This window comes from Vicugna pacos, chromosome 34 (assembly GCF_048564905.1).
Source record: "Vicugna pacos chromosome 34, VicPac4, whole genome shotgun sequence".
In the NCBI taxonomy this organism is placed as follows: Eukaryota; Metazoa; Chordata; class Mammalia; order Artiodactyla; family Camelidae; genus Vicugna; species Vicugna pacos.
The window spans coordinates 8,409,695-8,429,914 of record NC_133020.1 but is presented as its reverse complement, the minus strand read 5'-3'; the positions used below and the strand labels follow the sequence as shown (position 1 = coordinate 8,429,914).

General features: G+C 38.0%; 1 protein-coding gene across 1 annotated transcript in view; it reads left to right on the top strand.

The window, feature by feature from the left end:
- Positions 1-8,555, top strand: part of ETNK1 (ethanolamine kinase 1) — a 46,761-nt gene extending 38,206 nt beyond the window's left edge. Inside the window, exons 7-8 of the mRNA XM_006199936.4 lie at positions 2,408-2,481; positions 2,810-8,555. Of these exons, the coding sequence (XP_006199998.2) occupies positions 2,408-2,481; positions 2,810-2,882 (147 nt within the window). The 3' untranslated portion in view covers positions 2,883-8,555. The remainder of the gene's footprint in view (positions 1-2,407; positions 2,482-2,809) is intronic.
- The last annotated feature ends 11,665 nt before the right edge of the window (positions 8,556-20,220 follow it).

Here is a 20,220-nt window from a genome sequence, read left to right as displayed (position 1 = left end):
CAATACCTGAGATATTTCCTTAGAGAGAAAGAAGACCATTGTAAAACATCTTCTTCATTTTTGTCATTCTGACTTCATATAACAGTTATATAGTTAACATTTTATTGAATATTTTTTGTATGCTGAGTGTAAATACTATTATTACCTACTCCAGTGTGTGTTTTTTCTATACCACCGAGCAATTCTTGAATTCACAGCAGTCAGTGATTGGATGTCCTGTACATTTAACTCAAGTCTGACACTTCCCACTTGGAGATACTTTAAGAGTTCAGTCTCACAAGACTGCCCTCTTTTCCCTTCAGATGCCACTCACAAGTCTAGGGTGTTACCTGTGCTTCTTACTCACTGGCTATAAATGGGTTTCTACAACTCTCTCCTTGGGGGTCTATTAATTTGCTAGAGTAGCACACAGCACTCAAACATTTACATATGTTTTACCAGTGTATTGTAAAGGATATCACAAGAATACAGAAGAACAGCAAGACGGAGAGGTACAGTAGTGTTACCTGGGAACTGGGTTCACTTGCCTCTTGCTGGGTGTCGAGTCAGTAGACACAGCCAAGCCAAAGATTAGGAGAAGGAAGGATTTATTATTACTGCAGCAAGTAAGGAGAACACCAGGCATCTTTCCCAAAACAGTATCTCCCCCAGCTAATTTGGGGACGTTTTAAGCTAAGGGTACATGCATATTTATGAAGGGGCTTGAGCAGAGAATTCAGCATAGAATTGGGGAAAAGGGCAACAGAGTCCAAGCTTTAGTTTATTGAGGTCTAGAGGGTCAACATCATCATTCCATCTTCCACTGGAATGGGGGGCCTTAGTTCCTGCAGAACTCAGAGATATATTATGTATATTCCTTGAGGAGGACCTGGAACTCTGCTTTCTCACTGCTCTATTGGTTGACTGCCTCTTCTCTGTTCCTGCCATTCCTTTGTTCCCTTAGATCATTAATTACTGAATTACCTTTTCATTAATTACTGAATTAGCTGTTCAAGGGCAAGCATTTTGGCCAGGCTTAGATCTCAGAATGACTTAGGCCAGAATGTCAAGAAAACCATTCCTGGTTCTTTTTCTCCAGGGACCCCCTAAACCTATCTGCTTGCAGTAGGGTGAGGTCTGGAAATGTCCTGAGCACAGGAACTTCTATTCTCATGAAGTTTAGGGTGCACCACCCTCCCAAAATGTGCATGGGTTCTGGTTCACCAGTCTAGAAGCTCTCCAAACCCCTTCCTTTTAGGTTTTTATGGGTTCTTCATTACTTAGGCAAGATTGATTAAATCGCTGGCCATTGATTGAACTTAATTTCCATTCTCTCTTTCCCTGGAGGTATAGAAGTGGTGGGGCCAAAAGTTCCAACCTTCCAATCATGTGGTTGGCTCCCCCTGGCAACCAGCCCTCATCCTTAGGAGCTTTCCAAAAGACACCTTATTAACAGAAACTCAGGTGTGGTTGAAAGGGGCTTGTTAAGAATGACAGGAATTCCTTTTACTTTTATGACTCTGGAACTACTTCAGGAACAAAAGGCAAAATACAATAGAAGAGGCTTCCAGTTTCTCTTATGCTTAGGAAGTTCCAAGGATTTGGGGAGCTATGAGCCAGGAACAGTGGATGAAGACCAAATATATATCTCTTATTATAAATTGTCATATCTACATTTTACAGATGAGGAAACAAAGGTGCAGGGGGGTTAAGTTGCTCACAGCCACTCAACTAGTAATTTTTTTCTAGTTAAAACAGAGTATTTCTTGGGAAGTGAAGTCTTACTAGTGTTACCAGAATCTTAACACATCATGTTTAACTAAAAATAGATTGTAAAGCACACACACAAGACTGCGGCACAGCTCCTAATCACACAGTCATGTTTTTAAGTCCTAAGACTCATTTTTCTCCAACTTAAGTCAAGTTATGTAACTTTATTATCACGGTTGATTCTGCAGAATTGTTGGGTCAGTAAAAATTGTTTCAGAAATTTGGCATGCCTTGAACATTCTTCACATTTAAGTACATCTTTTGTTTTTGAGATTTGGATTTTCCTTTTTGTTTATATTGCAAGTAACAGAGTCCTTTGATAATGTGTTTTATGGGAAACCCTGTTAGCGATTATAACCATTAAAAACAGCTAACCACGTCTGTCAGTGCTCATGCTGAGCTCTGCCCACACCGAGCAGGTTACAGGAACTGGGCTCTGTTGTTTTTAAGTGATGATGATTTACTACAATGTCTTTTGGACACAAGTGATCAAAAACCACCCAGATAACTATTACCTATGTTTTAGACACTTTATATTAAAAAAGCGTCAAGAAAATGTGCATGGAGTTGATGAAAAAGAAAAAAATTAATAACGTGATATTTATTTTACAAAGAAATGCATTCTCATAATTCTTGATTTTTCTTCCCTCCTTTTTAGGCTTCACATTTCTTTTGGGGATTGTGGGCTTTGATTCAAGCCAAATACTCTACTATTGAGTTTGATTTCCTTGGGTAAGTTTAATTTGACTGTATGCATTACGTTTGTCTCTACTTTTTTTTGGATTAACATTTAGGACTCACAGAGGACATTGCAGTTATTATTTTCAGTTAAATGTTATAAAGGTTGCATGCATTTAATAATTGGTCTGCAAGGAAATCTTGTAGAATCTGTTTAATGCTTTCAGTGTTAGAAAAATGTCCAGTAGGTGGCGCAATAAACTAAAAATATATCCTTTGAAAATTTTAAAACTTAAAAAAATCAGCTGAGAAGGGTGAGTGGAAATAAGGAAGGATTAAGATTTTTAGCTCTAATTCTGTTGTTACTCTTGTTTCTCACTAGGTATGCAATTGTTCGCTTTAACCAATACTTTAAAATGAAGCCTGAGGTTACTGCATTAAAAGTGCCTGAGTAAAGAAGACATTTAACTATTCTGAACAATGCTTGTGAATCTTAAGAAACTCCAAAAAAGCCAATTATTTGTTAAACTTCTTTTAATTTGGTTATCTTGCTTTACAAATTTTGCCTCCAAACAACCAATTTATTTTTTAAATAGTCCAAATGATGTCGAGAAATATACCTACTGCTGTCAGTATGTGGTGGGTTAGAAGTTTGTTAAATCAGCAAAAAGGTATAAAGATGTCAATTTAATCCTTTGATAATTTAATCTATGTTATATGTAAATTATTTATTATAAATTTAACATGATTCTGTGACTGCTTCCATCTGTTTCATGTTTGTTGAGTGTAAGCAATGAAAATTTTCCAGAGAAATTGTTTTTTTAAGTTTTACTTTAATAAGATTGATTTTAGTAAGCATTTTAGATGTTTAGTATAACCTTTTTATTTTGACATACTGTAAGTAAAGTGAATCATTTACTCTTGAAATGCCAGGCACTGATTTAGATAACTTAGAATGTTCATAGAAAAATATCTGTTTAGGAAAGTGAAATACATTCATGATCTATGCTAGTGGTACATCTTTCTGAAGTGTTAGAAAGTTTTTTTGGTGGGGGAACATACCTTAGAATTAAATTCCCCTCTTCCTATGTAGTCTGGCAGTGTAAATATTAGTATTTACCATATAATCCTGGAATACATATGATGATGTTATGTTACCAAAACCTGCATTAAATGATGTTTTCATATACTAAATATGGTCATTTAAGTTACTAGTTACTAGTTACTACTAATTTGTTTTTAAAATTTTACTATCTCAAATTGTTTCTAACCAAAAAGTTTGCTTTCCTTATTGAGATGTTCTGTGTTTTGTTTGTTACTAAACAGTCGCTAGTAGAACAGTTGCTAATTTCTGAAGCAGAGGTAGAATGCGTGTTATCCCTGGGAACAAGAAAGTGTCATGTGGATTAATTCTTTTTAACCTTTCCAGATTCATTCCTTACATTTTGGTTTTATGTTTTAGTTTGGCTCCATGTCTTTAGAATGATAGCAGATGATTCCTTGATATATGTAGTTTAAGAGAAATAAGTTGAGGTGGTTAAAATATTTAAGTAAGGAACTTTTAGAACATCGCTCTTGTACACGTAAAATCTGATACAACGAAATATGAGTTAAGCAGAAATATTCATGGTAGGAGAGCTTCTGTTTGTTTTGATTTCTTTTGCTTTTGTTTAAGTGTTTTGTTTGAGAGTGAGAGGATGGCAGTTGTTATTTGGAAGGAAGTTAGATCGTTGGGATAGATAAGCAGGCTTCAAGTTTTGAAGGCTGCTGTGTGGGGTTCTGCAGTCATGGTTAACTTCCCTTAGAAAATTAGTCTGACAAGCTTTGCACTTTGGTCACGTAAGTGCCCATGTACAAAGTTGGCTTAATGGATCTGCATATTCAGAATATGCAACTACAAGTTTATCCTCTGAGAAATCTTCTGGGGAGTCTGATGTATTATTCCAAATGACTTAGAGTGTCAGATAAGTGCTTTGAAATACTTGGCTTATCTCAAGATGTTTAATGTTAATAAACTAGGTGGAAACACTTACAGGCCATTTAAAATGGTAAATTCTACTTACATGAATAGAATCTTAAAATCTGTTTGCTTCTATTAGCAGTGTTAGACCAAGGTTTGTTTTCTACCTCCCCAATGTTACAAATGTTGAATTCTGTTTTTATAAACAATATTACTGTAGGATCAGTAGAATTTTATGTAATTAACTAAATGAAAGGAACCAACTAAACAATAGCTTTTTATGTAATGTTAGAGTGGACTTGAAAAGTTGTTTTTGATGGAACTTTCATCTGTGGTTGGAACATTTTCTTCGACAATGAAGAATGCTTAATACTCTTGATTTTTTTTTTTTTTTTTTTGCTTTCTGACTTCTTAAAGTGCAGCGGTATGTATCTTGGAGAACTATGGGAGGAGAGAAGATCGTTTTTCTACCTTACTCCATGTTCTTCAAACTGTTTTGAGTAGAGATTCACTGAGCCATTGCTGTAGACTGTGCGTAGCTGCGAGCTGTGATACTGTTGTAAGTGGTGCAGAGAGGTTCATTTAGAAGTGAATGTAAAGGGGAATAAAGGCTCTCACTTTAGCCCCAGGCAGTGGGTGTTGGGAACAAAATATGGTATTTAAAATATTTCCCCAACTCTTAGGCTAGATTTTGGTTATTTTGACTCTCCCACTTCCTATTCAGGTTTTTGGGATCACGCTTCAGACTAATAATAGGGTTCAAGATTGCTTCCCTTTTTATTGACCATTTAAGGGATTCTAAAGGGAGGACATCCCTTAAGATGTCTAAAATTTGTCCTGTGGCATGCTGAGATGTCTTTTGCCTTTTTATGTTAAGCTAAGGAACTTGAATGCCTTGCCTAATAACTTAACTGGTAGTAAGCTCATTGTGTAAATATGAAAATGGTTGTTAGCGAAGTGGCATTCATGTGTAACGCATTGTTAGTCAATAGACCATAGTGGCCTGAATGCTTTAATAAGCAAAATTCCACAAATTTTGTTCTCTTTGTTCCTTACATACTTGTATGATCTTCTGACCAGTAATACTTGATGTTTTTCCCTCCTGACCTGATGCTACCACTACTTTCTGAGAATCAGAGACGTGGTAGTAAATCATACTGTTCACATGATCATTTGAGATCAATATGAGCACAAAACTCATCAACTAGGTCTGCCTGGAATGTATATAAAACAGTGTAAATAAAGATTTGTAAATTAGTGTGAATTGTATCTTGCATAGGCGATTGTGTATTGTTTTTGCATTCTCTTCCCTTTTGTAGACATTTTTGTGTAAGGGAATGATCCAGCTCTTTGGTTCTAGACTGGAAATGGCCAACAGTTCTGGCCGCACAGTGGGATAACAAGAGGAACTGGAAATAGGGTTTATCAATTTTTGTTGACGTCAGTACATATTTATTTAGCCTCTCAGTGCCTAATATGACTTTCCTTTGTTCTTTAGTTGGCCATTAGTTTTGAGGGGTTATATTCCTGCAAGCAGTAAATTAATACATTGTTAGGACTCCTTTTTATGAGTCATAATTCTAAGCTAAAGCAAATTGAAATTATAATTTCATGATTGCATACTGAAGTATTATTCTTTCTTATTTTCAAGGTTGTTGACCTTTTTCTACAAATAATCTTTGAATTTTTATATATCTCATTGTGAATCTTAGGTCCCATCCATTACAAGAGATGATAAATAATAGCTCTTAGTTCAACTTAAGCATATGTCTCAGTTGGTTTCTCTGAGTATTGAGAAAGACCATTATGGGTTGTAAAAGATAGAAAACATAGAAGTAATCTTTTAATGATTGCTAATTTCATTTTTGCTGAACTGAAAAATATTTAACTTCAGAAGTATGTTATGAAAGCTTCCAGATTCAAGGAAAAAGTTCACCCAAATACTCTTTTTAATTAAAAGTTAAAAACCTCGACTTTTAAATTTACATAGATACTTCTTTTTTGAATTACACAAAGCCTTCTGTACCATTTTTGAATTCCTTCATGATATGAATGAGAAAACTATCAGTGTGATTTTCTGCTTTAAATTGCTTTTAATAAGCATATTATACTGCATTCCAAAGTGATATAGACTTAAGCTTTTACTACTAGTCAGTCATTCAGTTGATAGACAAAGTTAACGATGCTTTATGCTGGGGGGAGTTTTGTTATTGGCAGCAACTTGCACTACTTCACACAAAAAGCAAGTGCTAGTAGTTACTATGCGCAATGCAAAATGAATTATTAAGTGTGTGGTAAAGCAGCTTTATCTTTATTTCAAAATTGGTTTGCTCTGATTTTTCTTCTGTAGTTCACTAGATTTTAGAATGTCTTTGAAAACTTAGTTACATGTAAGGCAATCTTTTTTTTTTTTTAAGAAAGACATTAGTTACATGGAACTGCCTTTTTTCCTATTACATACCGCTTGTGTGAATACAGTGTTATGGATTGAGTTTGATGTCTTCAGACAGAAAAGTGTATCAGTTATTTTATATGAATTTTTCCCCGTCTTTGAAGCTTAGTCTGTAAATATATTACTCTAAAAGAAAATGCTTGGGTTTGCATTACTTGAATACTTGAAAATTGAAATTAATAAGATATATTACATAATGAATTAGATTTTTCTGAACAGTTTTTACACTAAAATTTTCATTTCTGGATCATATTTTGAAATGGACAGATTTCAGCTATTTGAATAGAAAAAATAATGATGGTGCTTGTAGAAAATACCCCTTTGAGTCTGAGGCATTTGGAATTCAAGTTTGTAGTAGGTTTCTGTCCTGAGATCTGCTTTCTCTTCTTTGCTTAATGCCCTTACTATGCTTCTGATGTTATCAAATGGCAAGTTAAAATTTATTCATTATGCATCCTATGGCTTTTCTAGTTCTGAAAAATTGCTCTGTGAAATACTCGTAATCCCTAAATGTAGGCATATTTTTGTTTACATCTTGCCCGTTAATGGATAAATACTGTTAATCATTTTAACAAACCACTTACAAGGTGTTTATAAAAATTGAAAACATGTTACATGTTCTATTTGAACTAATAACTGAAGGGGTAAGAAAAATCTGGCTGATTTGAATTGGTCCATTAGTTAAATTTCAAAACTCTTAAGAAAAGGACTTTGATAGGTTGAGACCTGATGGTATCCAGGTGAACTAGCTCCTGTGAACTGGAAAACACCCCCTAAAAAGCAGTGGAGGAATTGAGAGTATTTACACGGTAGTGGTGTGCTGCTGCTTAAATTATGTAGTGACACACTGAAATTTTCACTGTCCAGTGATCTGAAGAAGTTTCCTGCTACTTATGTGTACTAAAAGTAACTATAATTTGGTGGAATCTGCAGAGAGGAAACGTTTCAACTCTACTGTATTTAGGAGCATTTGTATAGCTGTGTGAAGTTTCCACAATATGTTAAAATACACTGTTATTTTAAGAAAGAAGACCTGGCATTATTCCATGTTCTTATAAGGTAATGTCCTTATCAGTTTCAGAAGAAAAAAACAAAATAATTGTCACTGCATTCGCTGTATGTTGAATTGGAAAATTGTGACCTAAAGGTTAAATTTGTGTTTATTAAATGTGAACCACAGTAGTATAATGCTGCTCTGTATATACTGTAAGTGCTACAGATAGTCTCAGCACTGACAATGTATTGATACCTCTCAAATGAACGCAGCGTTTGATGTAGGTGTTCTGATACGCCTCGGAAAGTATCTGAGTGTCTGAGAACTTGTTCATCTGTTTGGTAATGAAGATACTTCCTGGTTTTTTTTTTGTTGTTGTTGCATATTTTCATGTTTAAAACTTAATTTTTACATTTTTACTACTGTTAATTTAAGTAAAATTTGTTCTGTGGTTAAAATGGGGTTGCCAGTGAAGGTAATTAAAAACAACCCCATTCATGTAACTGCTTAAATAAAAATACATTTTTGCTATGTGTTCATAAACTTTTAATGAATCTGTTTGTATTTCTGTTTAAATATAAATGATGTTCAGGCTTTATTTCTGTTTCATAAGGCCTTTTACCATTGATTAAATGAAGGAATGTATCTTTTTGAAGAGATTTATATTCTGTAAATAAAAATTGTAACAATAAAGTTGGGTTCTAACTGCTTGTATCCATAAATCTTGTTACTTCAACTTATTTTGTGGTTTCCTTTTGTAGAAAAACAAAACTTCTCAAAGTTAGTGTGTAACTATTCGTGTATCTGAAGTGATTCTTTACATTCCTAATTCTCTGGTTTTATAGTGTTAAAAAGTTTTCGGCAAGTTTTACTTTTGAAAATTTGATAGAGTATAGAATATTGTATCACTTATGAACAAATTCTGTTTACCTAGTTTAAAAATTCATTATTCTAACCACTGTACTTTATGTCTTCACTGTGCTTGGGGCTGGAGGCACAGGTGAATAAAGGCACCATCTGGGACTTCACATCTGTCTACACAGGGACTGTCCATTCAACTCAGGTTTATTACACTCCTTCTGATTCTCAGGGAGTGTGATCGATGGTGGAAATACGAAGATGTGATTTCCCCCTTAAGATAGAGTTTATCATGAATGTCAATTCTCTATAACAAAAATAGTCAGCTATGTGTGTGTGTGTGTGTGTGTGAGAGAGAGAGAGAGAGAGAGAGAGAGAGAGAGAGAGTTACAGAATGTTTCCCAATTTGGGTTTTTTGGTGTTTTCTGATGACTAGGTTGGGTAGCAACCACAGAAGTGCTGTGTCCTTGTTAGGGTATCCCTCCGAGGGAGTCACTGTTGATGTTCACTTTGATCACCTGGTCAAAGTATTGTTGTCTTCCCTGTCCAGTTATTGTCCCTGTTGTAACTAACAAGCAGTCTGTGGGGCATTGTGCCCCTTGTCAGACCCCAACATTTTTCGAGCACTTCCTTACTTTCTAGTAAAATAAGAGATTCCAGACTAATTTTGTACTTCCCTTCCTGAGCCCTGGAATCAACCGTTTTCTCCAAGGAGCCTGGTTCCTTTGGGGAGGAATAGTATTTAGAAACTTATATCTGAGACCCAGGGACGCTTACTGCCCCTGGGATGTCACTGATCCTAGGACCTGTTAACTGGCAGAGCAAGGAAACACACATGCACACAGACACATACACTTATTCAGATATAAATAATGTTTTAAAAGTTGTGAGTCCTTGCTGACACCTATAATTTCTGATTCAACTTCAGAGTTGCCTCTCCCATGTCATACTTTTCTCCTTTTTCCTTACTCTGATAATACAGATATGTATTTTTGTTAAGAATACCATAGAAATGTGCCCTTCTACGTGTATTATATGAGGCATAAGGTGTTTATATGTATGTTACTAGTGATTTTAACCTTAGTTACCTGATTAAAGTGTCTGTCAGGTTTCTCCCCATTTTTTCCTTTAAATAAGTATCTCGTGGGAGAGGATACTCTGAAACTATGCAGGGTTGTTTGCTATTAATTTTAGTGTCCGTCGTCAGGTTTTGCCTGCAACAACTGTGTTTACAAGATGTTGATTTTCGATTCCCCTTTTCTTCTATATTCGTAATTGGAATTTCACTGTAAGGAAGAGCTGTACTTTTATTTACTTACACTTGATTTGTTTATCCAACCGTATCAGTAAGGACACAAGAATATTTAATTCTATAGGCTATAAACTATCACACACATTCTGTTGCTCAGTTTGTTCCAGCTTGGTGATGGACGGCTCCTTCAAGTTGGCTGCTGTATTCTTTCTGCGTTGCCCACATCATTTTTTGAGCATTTCCGTTTCTGGCAACGTAAGGTGTTCCAAGCTAGGCTTGTACCTTCCCTGCCCCAACCCTCAATTCAACTATTTCTTCAAGGAGCCTTGACATTTGATTTTCAGAGAATATTTAGAAATTAAGAGCTGGATACCAGGTGTGTCCGTTGTTGGGTGTTACCGCTTCTAAATTCCATTAGTTCGACAGAATTAGGAAATGCTAGAAAAGTCACAGGAATAGTTCAGTGTGCTCCCGTATATCCTTTTCCACGTAATTTGTGAGTTACTTGAGCAGTCTGCACACATAAATCTTTACCTCTCCGTACTTGTATTTCCAAAGACCAGTCTCTTTGGACCTCCTCCGATAGTTGGTGTTGGTTCAGATGAATATTCCTCTGTTTGTAGTGGGTTATTTTTCTTTAGCTCTCAAGACCTTCTCTTTTTAACTGGTTTTCAGTAATTTGACTATGATGCATTTAGATGTGATTTTCTTTGTATTTATTATCCTTTGGTTTTGACCATTTTGAATCCGTAAATTTATCTTTTACCGAATTTGGGGAATTTTCGGCCATTATTTCTTCAAGTATATGTTTTGACCCATTCTGCCTTCTCTTTATGAGTCTCTAATTACACGTGATTAGACTTTGTGAAATCGTTTAAGAGGTCTCCAGTGCTCTGTTCATTATGTTTCCAGTATCTGTTCTCTCTTTCCCAGATTGGATTCTTCCTGTTGGTCTGCCTTCGTACTTCACTGACTTTCTCCTCCCCTCTAATTTCCAAACTGCTGTTGTGCCTATTTGGTGACTTCAAATTTTGTATATTATTTTCAGTCCTATAATTTCCATTTTATTCTTTCTAGAGTTTCTATTTCTTTTTTTAAAATTTTATATTTATTCAGTATATGCATAGTCTCCTGTATGTCCTTGAGAACGACGGTTCCTTTAAAATCCTTGTCCACAAATTTCAACAGTGGGTCATCTCAGGGACCAGGTACTGATTTGGTTTCTTTTGAGTGTGGCTTATATCTTGTTTCCTTGTGCTTCTAGTAGTTTTGATTTGTTTCCTAGACATTGTGATTGATACGTTGTACAGACTCTCGACTCTTAGAATCCTCTGAAAAGTATTGATTTTGTTTGTTTTAGCAGGCGTATAACTAGGCTGTACTCAGACCTCAAACTCTGGCTTCTCTTTGGACCGCAACTAAAATTTGGGGAATATGCCCCACACGTGTGTAGTTCAGAGGTCAGCCAGAGATCTGGGCAGTCTGTACACAGATTTTAGTGTCGTCTCTCTCTGGATCTTTCTTGGAATTTTTTCCATACTTTCTAGCCTTTGAGGTTGCTTTGAACTCTGTTCTCTGGTTCTGCAATTGAAGGCAGCAGGTTTTTTGAGTTTTAGGTGCTCTGCAAACCTCTGACTTGTGGCTTGTCCTCTGGTTAATAAAATGGGAAACTCAGTGCCATTCTTTTTTTCTAAGTGTAACATCTGCTGTTTTCTTTTTGCTGTTGATTGCTTTCTAGTGCTTTTAGGTAGTTTCATATCTCAATTTTATAATTATCTGTGGGAACTTTGTTTCAATAGGAAATATTCCTCCATCATTCAGTGTGGAAATCTTTAATGTAGCTTTTCCAGTTGGGGATTTAATTGATACTGTAAATTGGCATAGATGTTAAAGGTTCTGAAATTTTCTCCAATTACCACCTTCAACAAATACCATATATTCTAACTTGCAGTGTTTTAATTAATTTTCAGAAATTGCATAATTTGTATGTGTTTCTCTTCTTACCCAAGTTGTTTAATGGAAAGTTGTTTGATGGAAGGTTGTTTAATTTCTAAGTGGAATGGCCTTTTTAGTTTTGGTTTTGTTCTTAAGAACATACCTGAATTTATTCCATTGCGATCAGAGAGTGTTGTTACTTCCACTTTATGGTAGTTATCGATGTTCTGACCTAACAGATGATCCACTCTGGGGAATGTTCCCTTTGTCCTTGGGAAGAAGGTATATTCTCAGTTGTCAGTGGGTGGTGGTATACACACAGTTATGCATGTCTGTGTTTTATATATATATTTATGTACATGTGTGTATACACACAGTCTATCCTCATTACTCATGGATTCCATATTTGTGAGTTTGCCTGACTGCTAAAATTTATAACCCAAAGCCAGTTTTGGGGGCACTTTCCTTGCCATTTGCGGACACGTGCCTGGGCAGAGTGATGAAAAATGTGAGCCACCTGACACTTAAATTCCCAGCTAAGGTTGAACAAGCTGATACTCTGCCTTTTGCTTCAGCTCTGTTACCGTAAATGTTTTTTCACTATGTGTTTAGTACCACTTTTTTTTTTTTGCATTTTTGTGCTTTTTGTTGGCGATTTCATGGTTTACGACAAATTCCTTGGTCTCAGCTCTTTTCTTCACCTTCAAGTCCTCCCCTCCTGCCTTGTGCTTTCAGATGGAGGCATACATACCCATCTGCTTAGAGTTCTGGCATGTAGCAGTCTTGTTCAAAACTCTGCTTTTTTCCGTGCTTCTAACCCTCTTGACCAGGCTAATTCTTAACTTTGGCAAAGCTTTTAAAACCTCTGCAAACTGCTTTGGAAGTGTCCCTTCCAGAAAGCTACGCCTGCTTGCACAAGTGTCCCTCCTGGCCCTTTTCCCTTACCTCACTGCAGGGCCCAGGGACGCCTCTGATCAATGAGCTTATCTCGTTATAATTGTTTATCAGTTTGCCTCCCTGAATAGACTCTGTGGGCCTTGACATCATGAGTCTCACACGTCTTTATGGTGTAATAACTTTACACAGTGCTGTGCACCTACTGGGGGTTTCACTTTATGTTTGTTAGATGGAGGAGTCAAAGCACTGAATGGTTAGGAAAGATTTCCCATCAAGCAAAAAGTGAGTAAATAAAATACCAGTGTTTGATCCTGGAGAGAGGTGAACCTCGGAGATGACGATGCAAGAAGAACTTTTCCCGAGTTGACGTGACACCTGGAAAGCTGTTTCACTGGTGAAGTGGTTCTTCACTACTTTGGAAGTCAGAAATGCATTTTATTTTTCACTGCATACTTCTGCACGTCGTGGTTTTACTTTATTTAGTTGAGCCCAAATTTAGAGGAGCCTGTGGATATTTCGTTAACTGTTGTTGATTTCCTAGAGATGACCAGAATTCAGTGTTCTTAGAATCTAGCATGCCAGCAGCTTTTCAAGCCGCCCCCCCAACCAGTGTGTATTTTTAAAAATGTATGTCCGTAACATTAAAACGAGCAGTGAAAGACTCGTTCTCTCCAGATAAGTTTCCATCAAAAGCTGTAATTGTTTTTCTCATAATATTGAGTAATGTCAGTAAAACCAAGCATTATTGACTTACACCAGAACTTTATTATTTTTTTAAAGTGGCCATCATTAATAATTTGTTATCCAGGCAACAATCTACTTTTTTCCAAAGATTCAGCAGTTGCGTTGGATTTTCTCCTGTTCCCTTGACCCAACGTGAATATCACGAAAGAGGAATCGGCCTGAGACGACTCTGACATACCAAGTATTTTTACTGTGCTGTTTTAATTCAACACAAGATAACGAATCAAACATCTGAGTTTCTAGCACAATTTTTCTAGTTGATTTTCTCAACTCCTTATATTGTAAAGCTTACTAGCTGGAAATTATTTAGTCTCTTTTATAAAAACTCTATCTATTTAGTAATTAATTGATACAGGATTGCCTTTTTAATCTTCTCACCACATTTTAAGAATCTAGCTCAAACTGTTCTTTTTTCCTCTTTGTAACACTTTGAAAAACATTTAAAATTTTATTGTGCTTCTTGCAGTTTTTTTTTTTTTCCTTTTCACACGAAAGCAGAAGGCTGTGTAGGTGCCTTGTAAAAGGCTGTCGTGGTGACATCCCTAACAAGAACTTAGAGCAATGCTGCTAAAAAAGATTTCCAGCTTTTGAAATAGTCTAGAAAGAAAAAAACGTAACCACGTGGCTACATTTGCCAGCAAGTTTCCTTCCTCGATTAGAGGAGCAGAGTTCTTTTCCTTCGCCTCACTGTTACCTGATAACTGTGTTGACAACATCAGCTCATTTATCTTTTGCAATAAAAAGATGAAAGCTAAGGGGAGGTGCCTAGTAGCACCAGTCTTTGTGTAGGTTGAGTGGAGTTTAGTTCCTGCTCTGTTTCCTTGTCAACTCCGTATCGTCGCGGAGACAGCCAGAAACTGGAGGTCACGTGTTGCATACTGGAAGGATCCCGTTCAGGTGGCAGGAACTCCCACCGATGACCCGGAGTGCTGTGGGGTTGTTTTCTCATGTGTAAAGTGATCAGATTAAATGAGATTACCCCTGGAGTCTCTTCTGGTTCTAAAATGCTGGAATATGGTAACCAAAATAGTTTTTGAAAGCATTTCATATAAAAGTTAGAACTCTTTGGTATTATTCTGCACTTGGGCACGTCGCTGCTCGTCCTTCGTTGTGCTCCCAACTTCAGCTCCCAGCTCACTCGGCTGGTACCCGAGCCGACTGTCCCCTTAGCTCCAGCTTGTCTGAACGCCGGCCACCGCAGGGAGGTACCTTCTCTTTGGAGGTCTCAGGCTTTGAGTTTTACTTCTTCCACTCTCTTATCTCTGAAATATTATGTAGGTTCCTGCCAAGTAAAGGCCATTCTGCTTAGCTTTTGCTGGGTCATAGAGTATGCGTGCGTTTATTTTGACCAGCTAGTGCCAGATTGCTCTCTGGATTGTTCTGATGTTCCTTTTGTCAGTGAATAATGTTTCTGCTACATTTATATCTATCACTTACCTTATATGGAATATACATGTTTTGTCAGATACTAAACCTGCTACCGTTGGATTTCCTGGATTTATTTTGGTTCATATTTGCCTGGCACATCCTTTTTCCATTATATTCAAATTTTTGTGTCTTTTTGCTTTGAGTGGCTCTTGAAGACAACATATTGTACATTTTAAATTCAATCTGAGAGTCTCTGTCTTTTAATTGATGAGTTAAAACATTTACTTTTGGTGCATTTATTGTATTAAAACTCAGTTCCATCTCACTGTTTCATTTTATGTATTGTATTCTCATTTCTTTTTACTCTTTACTTTCTGTTGTATATATAAAATTTACCAGGGCTGGGTTAAAACTTCTACATTCTATTTTTATTCCTATGGTGGTTGACCTTAATTTGTAGACCATGCTCATATTTGTTTATCCTAATGAAGGAGGTATTTGAACTTATCAATATTTGCATGTCTATCAATATCTATGGCAGATCTGGAAATACACTGCTCAGATCTCCCTTCTAGAAAGAACTTGCTTTGTGTGGAATGTGATTAGCTGACAGCTTTCAGCTGTTAGCTCTTTTAGGCTCTACCTCATTCAAACTGACATCACGCTTTTTTCAGGGCAGCCCCCAGCAATGGTACAAAGACCTAGCCATTTCTGCCCAGGTATGACATCTTTGCCACAGAAGTCCCCAGTGAGCTGGTGGAGACTTTGTCAGGTCAGCTTCATCGTCTGGAATTTCCCCCCGAGAAATCTGCTTCTTCCCCCTTCCTTTTGCAGGTGCCATTCCCCCGTAAGCCTTTTACATTCCAAACTCTTGGCATCGGTCCTTCCTCCAGTCCACACCTATGGTCCTGTGAGAGGGCCTGTATGGCCAGCTGAAGGAAAGAGAAAAGGCATCGGCTTGGTTTATAGATGGCTGGCTTGGTATATGGATGTAAACTAAATGGGGGCAGCAGCTGAATTACTGCTCCATTCAGGGTGGTCTTGAAAAGCTGTGGGAAGGAAAATATTCCCAGTGGACAGAGTTCTGGGTCATACACGAGGTCATCCACTTTGTGTGGAAGGAGGTGATGCTATATAAGGACTCATGGCAGTGGCAAGCCAGCCAGAGACAGAAGGAAAAAAGGTGGGAAGATTGGTGACAAGATCTAAGATAGAGACATACCGATGGATATATGGGAGTGGACACGAAGTGTAAAAATCTTTCTTACATTAACCACGCCCTGGCTAGAATCCACCATGGAGGAGGCACTAAACAGCTGAGCAGTTAAAATGGCTTGGCCATTTGATGTTAGCCAGACTTTATCAGTGACCACCCTAGGGCTAGCCCAGTGGGCACATAGATGAGGTGGCCACATTAGCAGTGATGAAGGATGAAGGCTACGATGGGTGAGATCAATAGCATGAATTCCTACCTACCAAGTTGGATCTGCTTCCTCTGAGTGTCCAAGCAGCCAACAATAGAGAACGATGCCGAGCCCGTGGTACGACGTAATTCCTCTCTACAGGTGTCGCCTTCCAGAGACCCCTGGTACTCCCAACCCTGTCCCAGCGTCTGCTTCCCGGAGAACGCCACCTGGGATGATAGATCTGTCTTTTGCAAGAATATATTCTCTTCTGTGGCTTTTCCAAAAATCTATCATGCTCCTAAAACCACGATGTCACCCCTGTACCCTCCTTTCTCTCTAGCACTTGATCTTGCTTCCAATTTCACAAAGAATCAAACAGTCCCATCACGTTACATCTTCAAAACTACAAATATTACGTGTCCCCATCGTCTGCCTTTATGCAGCCTCAGAAGTAGAGACGCTCTGATGCTCTTTACCTCGTTCAATACCAGTGCCTCCTTCTGTGTCACCTCCTTTATGTTCAATATTTCTCCTTTAATGGCTTTCCTCATAAGACACGAGAATATAAGTCTCTTTTTGCCTTAAAGCGAACAAAATAATAATACATACCTTGCTTTACCTGCACCCGTCTCTTTTAACTTCACAGCCTAAGTTCTTTAAAATTAGTGTACTCTTATTTTTTTTTAATTGAAGTATAGTCAGTTTACAATGTTGTGCTGGTTTCTGGTGTGCAGCATAGTAGTTCAGTCCTACATATACATACATTAATTTGTTTTCATATTTTTTTATTATAGGTCCCTATAAGGTAGATATTGAATATAGCTCCCTGTGCTATACAGTATAAACTTGTTGTCTATCTATTTTAAAATTAGTGTACACTTGCTATCTCTACTTCATCTTTGTGTTTGTCAGTCTGAATTCTAGAGGATAATCTGCTTTACTCAGTCCACCGATTCAAATGCTAACCTCTAAAGGAAACACCCTCAGAAACACGCAGGGTATCCCTTGGCACCGTCAAGTTGGCACATAAAATTAACCGTCGCAACTTCCTCTTTAATCTAGTCTGATTTTAATGTTTTATTTTTTGTTGTTGTTGGAACAAAAGAGTTTTCAGAATGAATATTTGATATCCCTTCTAAAGAGATGAGATTTTCATAAAGAAAATCACAGTATGAAGTTTTTGATGAAACATACACCACTTAAATTTCCAAGCACTTGGGAGAATCGGTCTGTCCGCTGAGCTCTGCTGAGACGAGGGTTGCCCGAGTCTGGTGAAGCAGATCCAGATTGCCCGGGCAGGCGTGTAGCCCTGGTGCTCTCTGTGCACCACCTCCACAGATATCCTTCCTGCTCTCCATGAATAAAGGAAGCTTCTAGTATTCTCCAAGTCCCTGTAGTAATAAGAGCAGCGGCATAGTGGAGGGGCGGGCTGCGGCAACCAAGGAAAGAAGGGTTATGTGAATAGTCTGACCCAAAATATTGGCAGATATCACCTCTTATTCCTAGCTCCCTCCTCTCCCAGACATTTCCATCCACTGACACTGACCTCAGGTACGTATTGATCTGAGTACTTGACACTTGGCACATACGACCAACTGGCTTAACCTTCTGTAAAACTCCATAGGCCTTTCTGTTATTAAACTTCAGATGCTCTTTTAAATTCAGGCCGGCTTCCTAGGTTCTCCTCTTGATCGCCTCAGGGACTCATTCTCCTTTCCTTTCTTCTTCCTCTTCTCTTATAAAAAACCCCTCATTTTCCCCCCTTATTATGGTAAAGGTAATACCTGTTCACTGGATAAAAATCAGAAAATACAGAGAAGCCAGCAAGTAAATTATTTATAAACCTATTTTCATTTTGGTTATAGATATTTTCCAAACTTTCATTATGCGTGGGGGTCTTACGTTTGTGTATAAGTGTACGTATGTAAGTCTACTGCGTTAGTCCGTGATGGAAACAAACACAGGCACGCATGCCTCTTTTCTTCATTAAAGCTCTGGCCGCCCACTCTATGTGCTGGAGATCAGATTTCCACAAATGTCTGCAAAGGAGAAAGCAGCCAATCTTCATTGCATACCCACGCCTTGCAGGGCACAGTGCTAAGTTCTGGGAAAGCTTAAATAAATACAGCACAGTTCCAGTTACCTTCCATTTGAGTCTAATGCTGGTGTAGAGACCAGTAAACACATCACAACACAGTGAGTTAAGGGTAATAGTGTGAAAATGCTATGGGAACACTCAATGGGGAAGGGAGGTCAATCATTAATCTTAGGTCTGAGTCCTAACTCTGTCTGAGTTAAGACAAACCAAGATTAGGAGTTAACCATGCATAAAAGTCGGTTTTCAGACAGGGGTAAGGATATCCACCAAGGCAGTGTGACACAAAGAGTGGCCTTGTTGGGGACAGCCAACAGCCTGGCATGGCTGGAGCAGAGTGTGTAAGCTGGGGGGCACTGCAGTACGTGAGGCTAGGAAGCAGGAGCCGTGTTAGGAAGAGCTTGGCTGTCTGGATTTGCAATTCTTGTCTTGTGGATGTTAGGAAATGCTTGAAGATATGAAGCAGAGAGTCACAGGATGAATCTGCATTTGGGAGAAGTCAGTGGATGCAGTGTGGGGGGTCAGCAGGGCGAGGCGACCGACTGGAAGCAAGGAGCCTGGCTTGGCGTCCAGTGTCGTCCTTGTCAGAGAGGCCAGCAGGAGCTCACACAGGAGCAATGTGGCTGGGGAGGAGGAGAAATTTAAAAGGTAATACCAGAAACAGACTCACAGACATAGAATACAAACTTGTAGTTGCTAAGGGTGTGGGAAGGGACAGACTGCGAGTTCAAAATTTGTAGATACTGACAAGCATATGCAGAACAGATAAACAAGATTATACTGTACAGCACAGGGAAATATATACAAGATCTTGTGGCAGCTCATAGTGAAAAAAAATGTGACAATGAATGTATGTATGTTCATGTATAACTGAAAAATTGCTCTCTACACTGGAATTTGACACAACATTGTAAAATGACTATAACTCAATAAAAAATGTAAAAAAATAAAATAAAAGGTAATACAAGGTGATAGCACTGGAGCTATTTGGGCTGTTAAGTATGAGATGAAATGTTCTCAGTTGGGTCATCTGGCTGAATCCTGGGGCCATTTTAGCTGTAGGACCCCTGTGGTTCCACATCCCCAACCCTTTCCCTTGTCTTGGGGGGCCCCTCCCACACTGTGTGAATACCGTACCCTGCTTTATCACAGAGCGCAAGAAAAATGACTTCTGTGGAGCTGGAAATGGCTGGAAAAAGATGAGCTGAGTGCCCAGGGAGATGGAGGAGTTAGAAATAAAGGTTAGCCAGGCTGGAGACAGAAGGGTGAATAGACGACACAGTAAGTTAAGGCGATGTTTATTACCTTGATTTTGGAGAAGGTACAAACACATCTCCAAGTTCATCAAATTGTATACATTAAATATGTCCAGTTTTTTTGTATGTCAGTTATATCTCAATAAAGCTGTTTTTCAAAAAGAAAATAATTAAAGGTTTGGATAAGGTGCAAAAAGATTTATTCATAAAGTCCCAAAATACCAAATGAGGAGCTAACACTGCATATGTAAAATGGGAAATTTAAGGCACTAAAACTTAGTAAGTGTGGGGACCTTGTGACAACAAGTGGAGATAAAGTCTGAAAATATTAGGAGAGTCCTAAACTTTAAGTCACAAATAAGAAACCTGCAGACCGAAGCTGAGGTATGGCAGTCACCTCCGTTACACCGGGGCAGGAGCAGGCACGCCATCCCCACAAATGCCTACAGGTGTGAAAAAACATCACGGCCTGCGTATTTAGGGGCAATATCCGAGAAGACCACAAGGTGGTAATGTCATTTCACAAGTCTGTCTTTCACTGGGTTGCTTCCTCTTTTTCTGTTTGTATTTATGCCT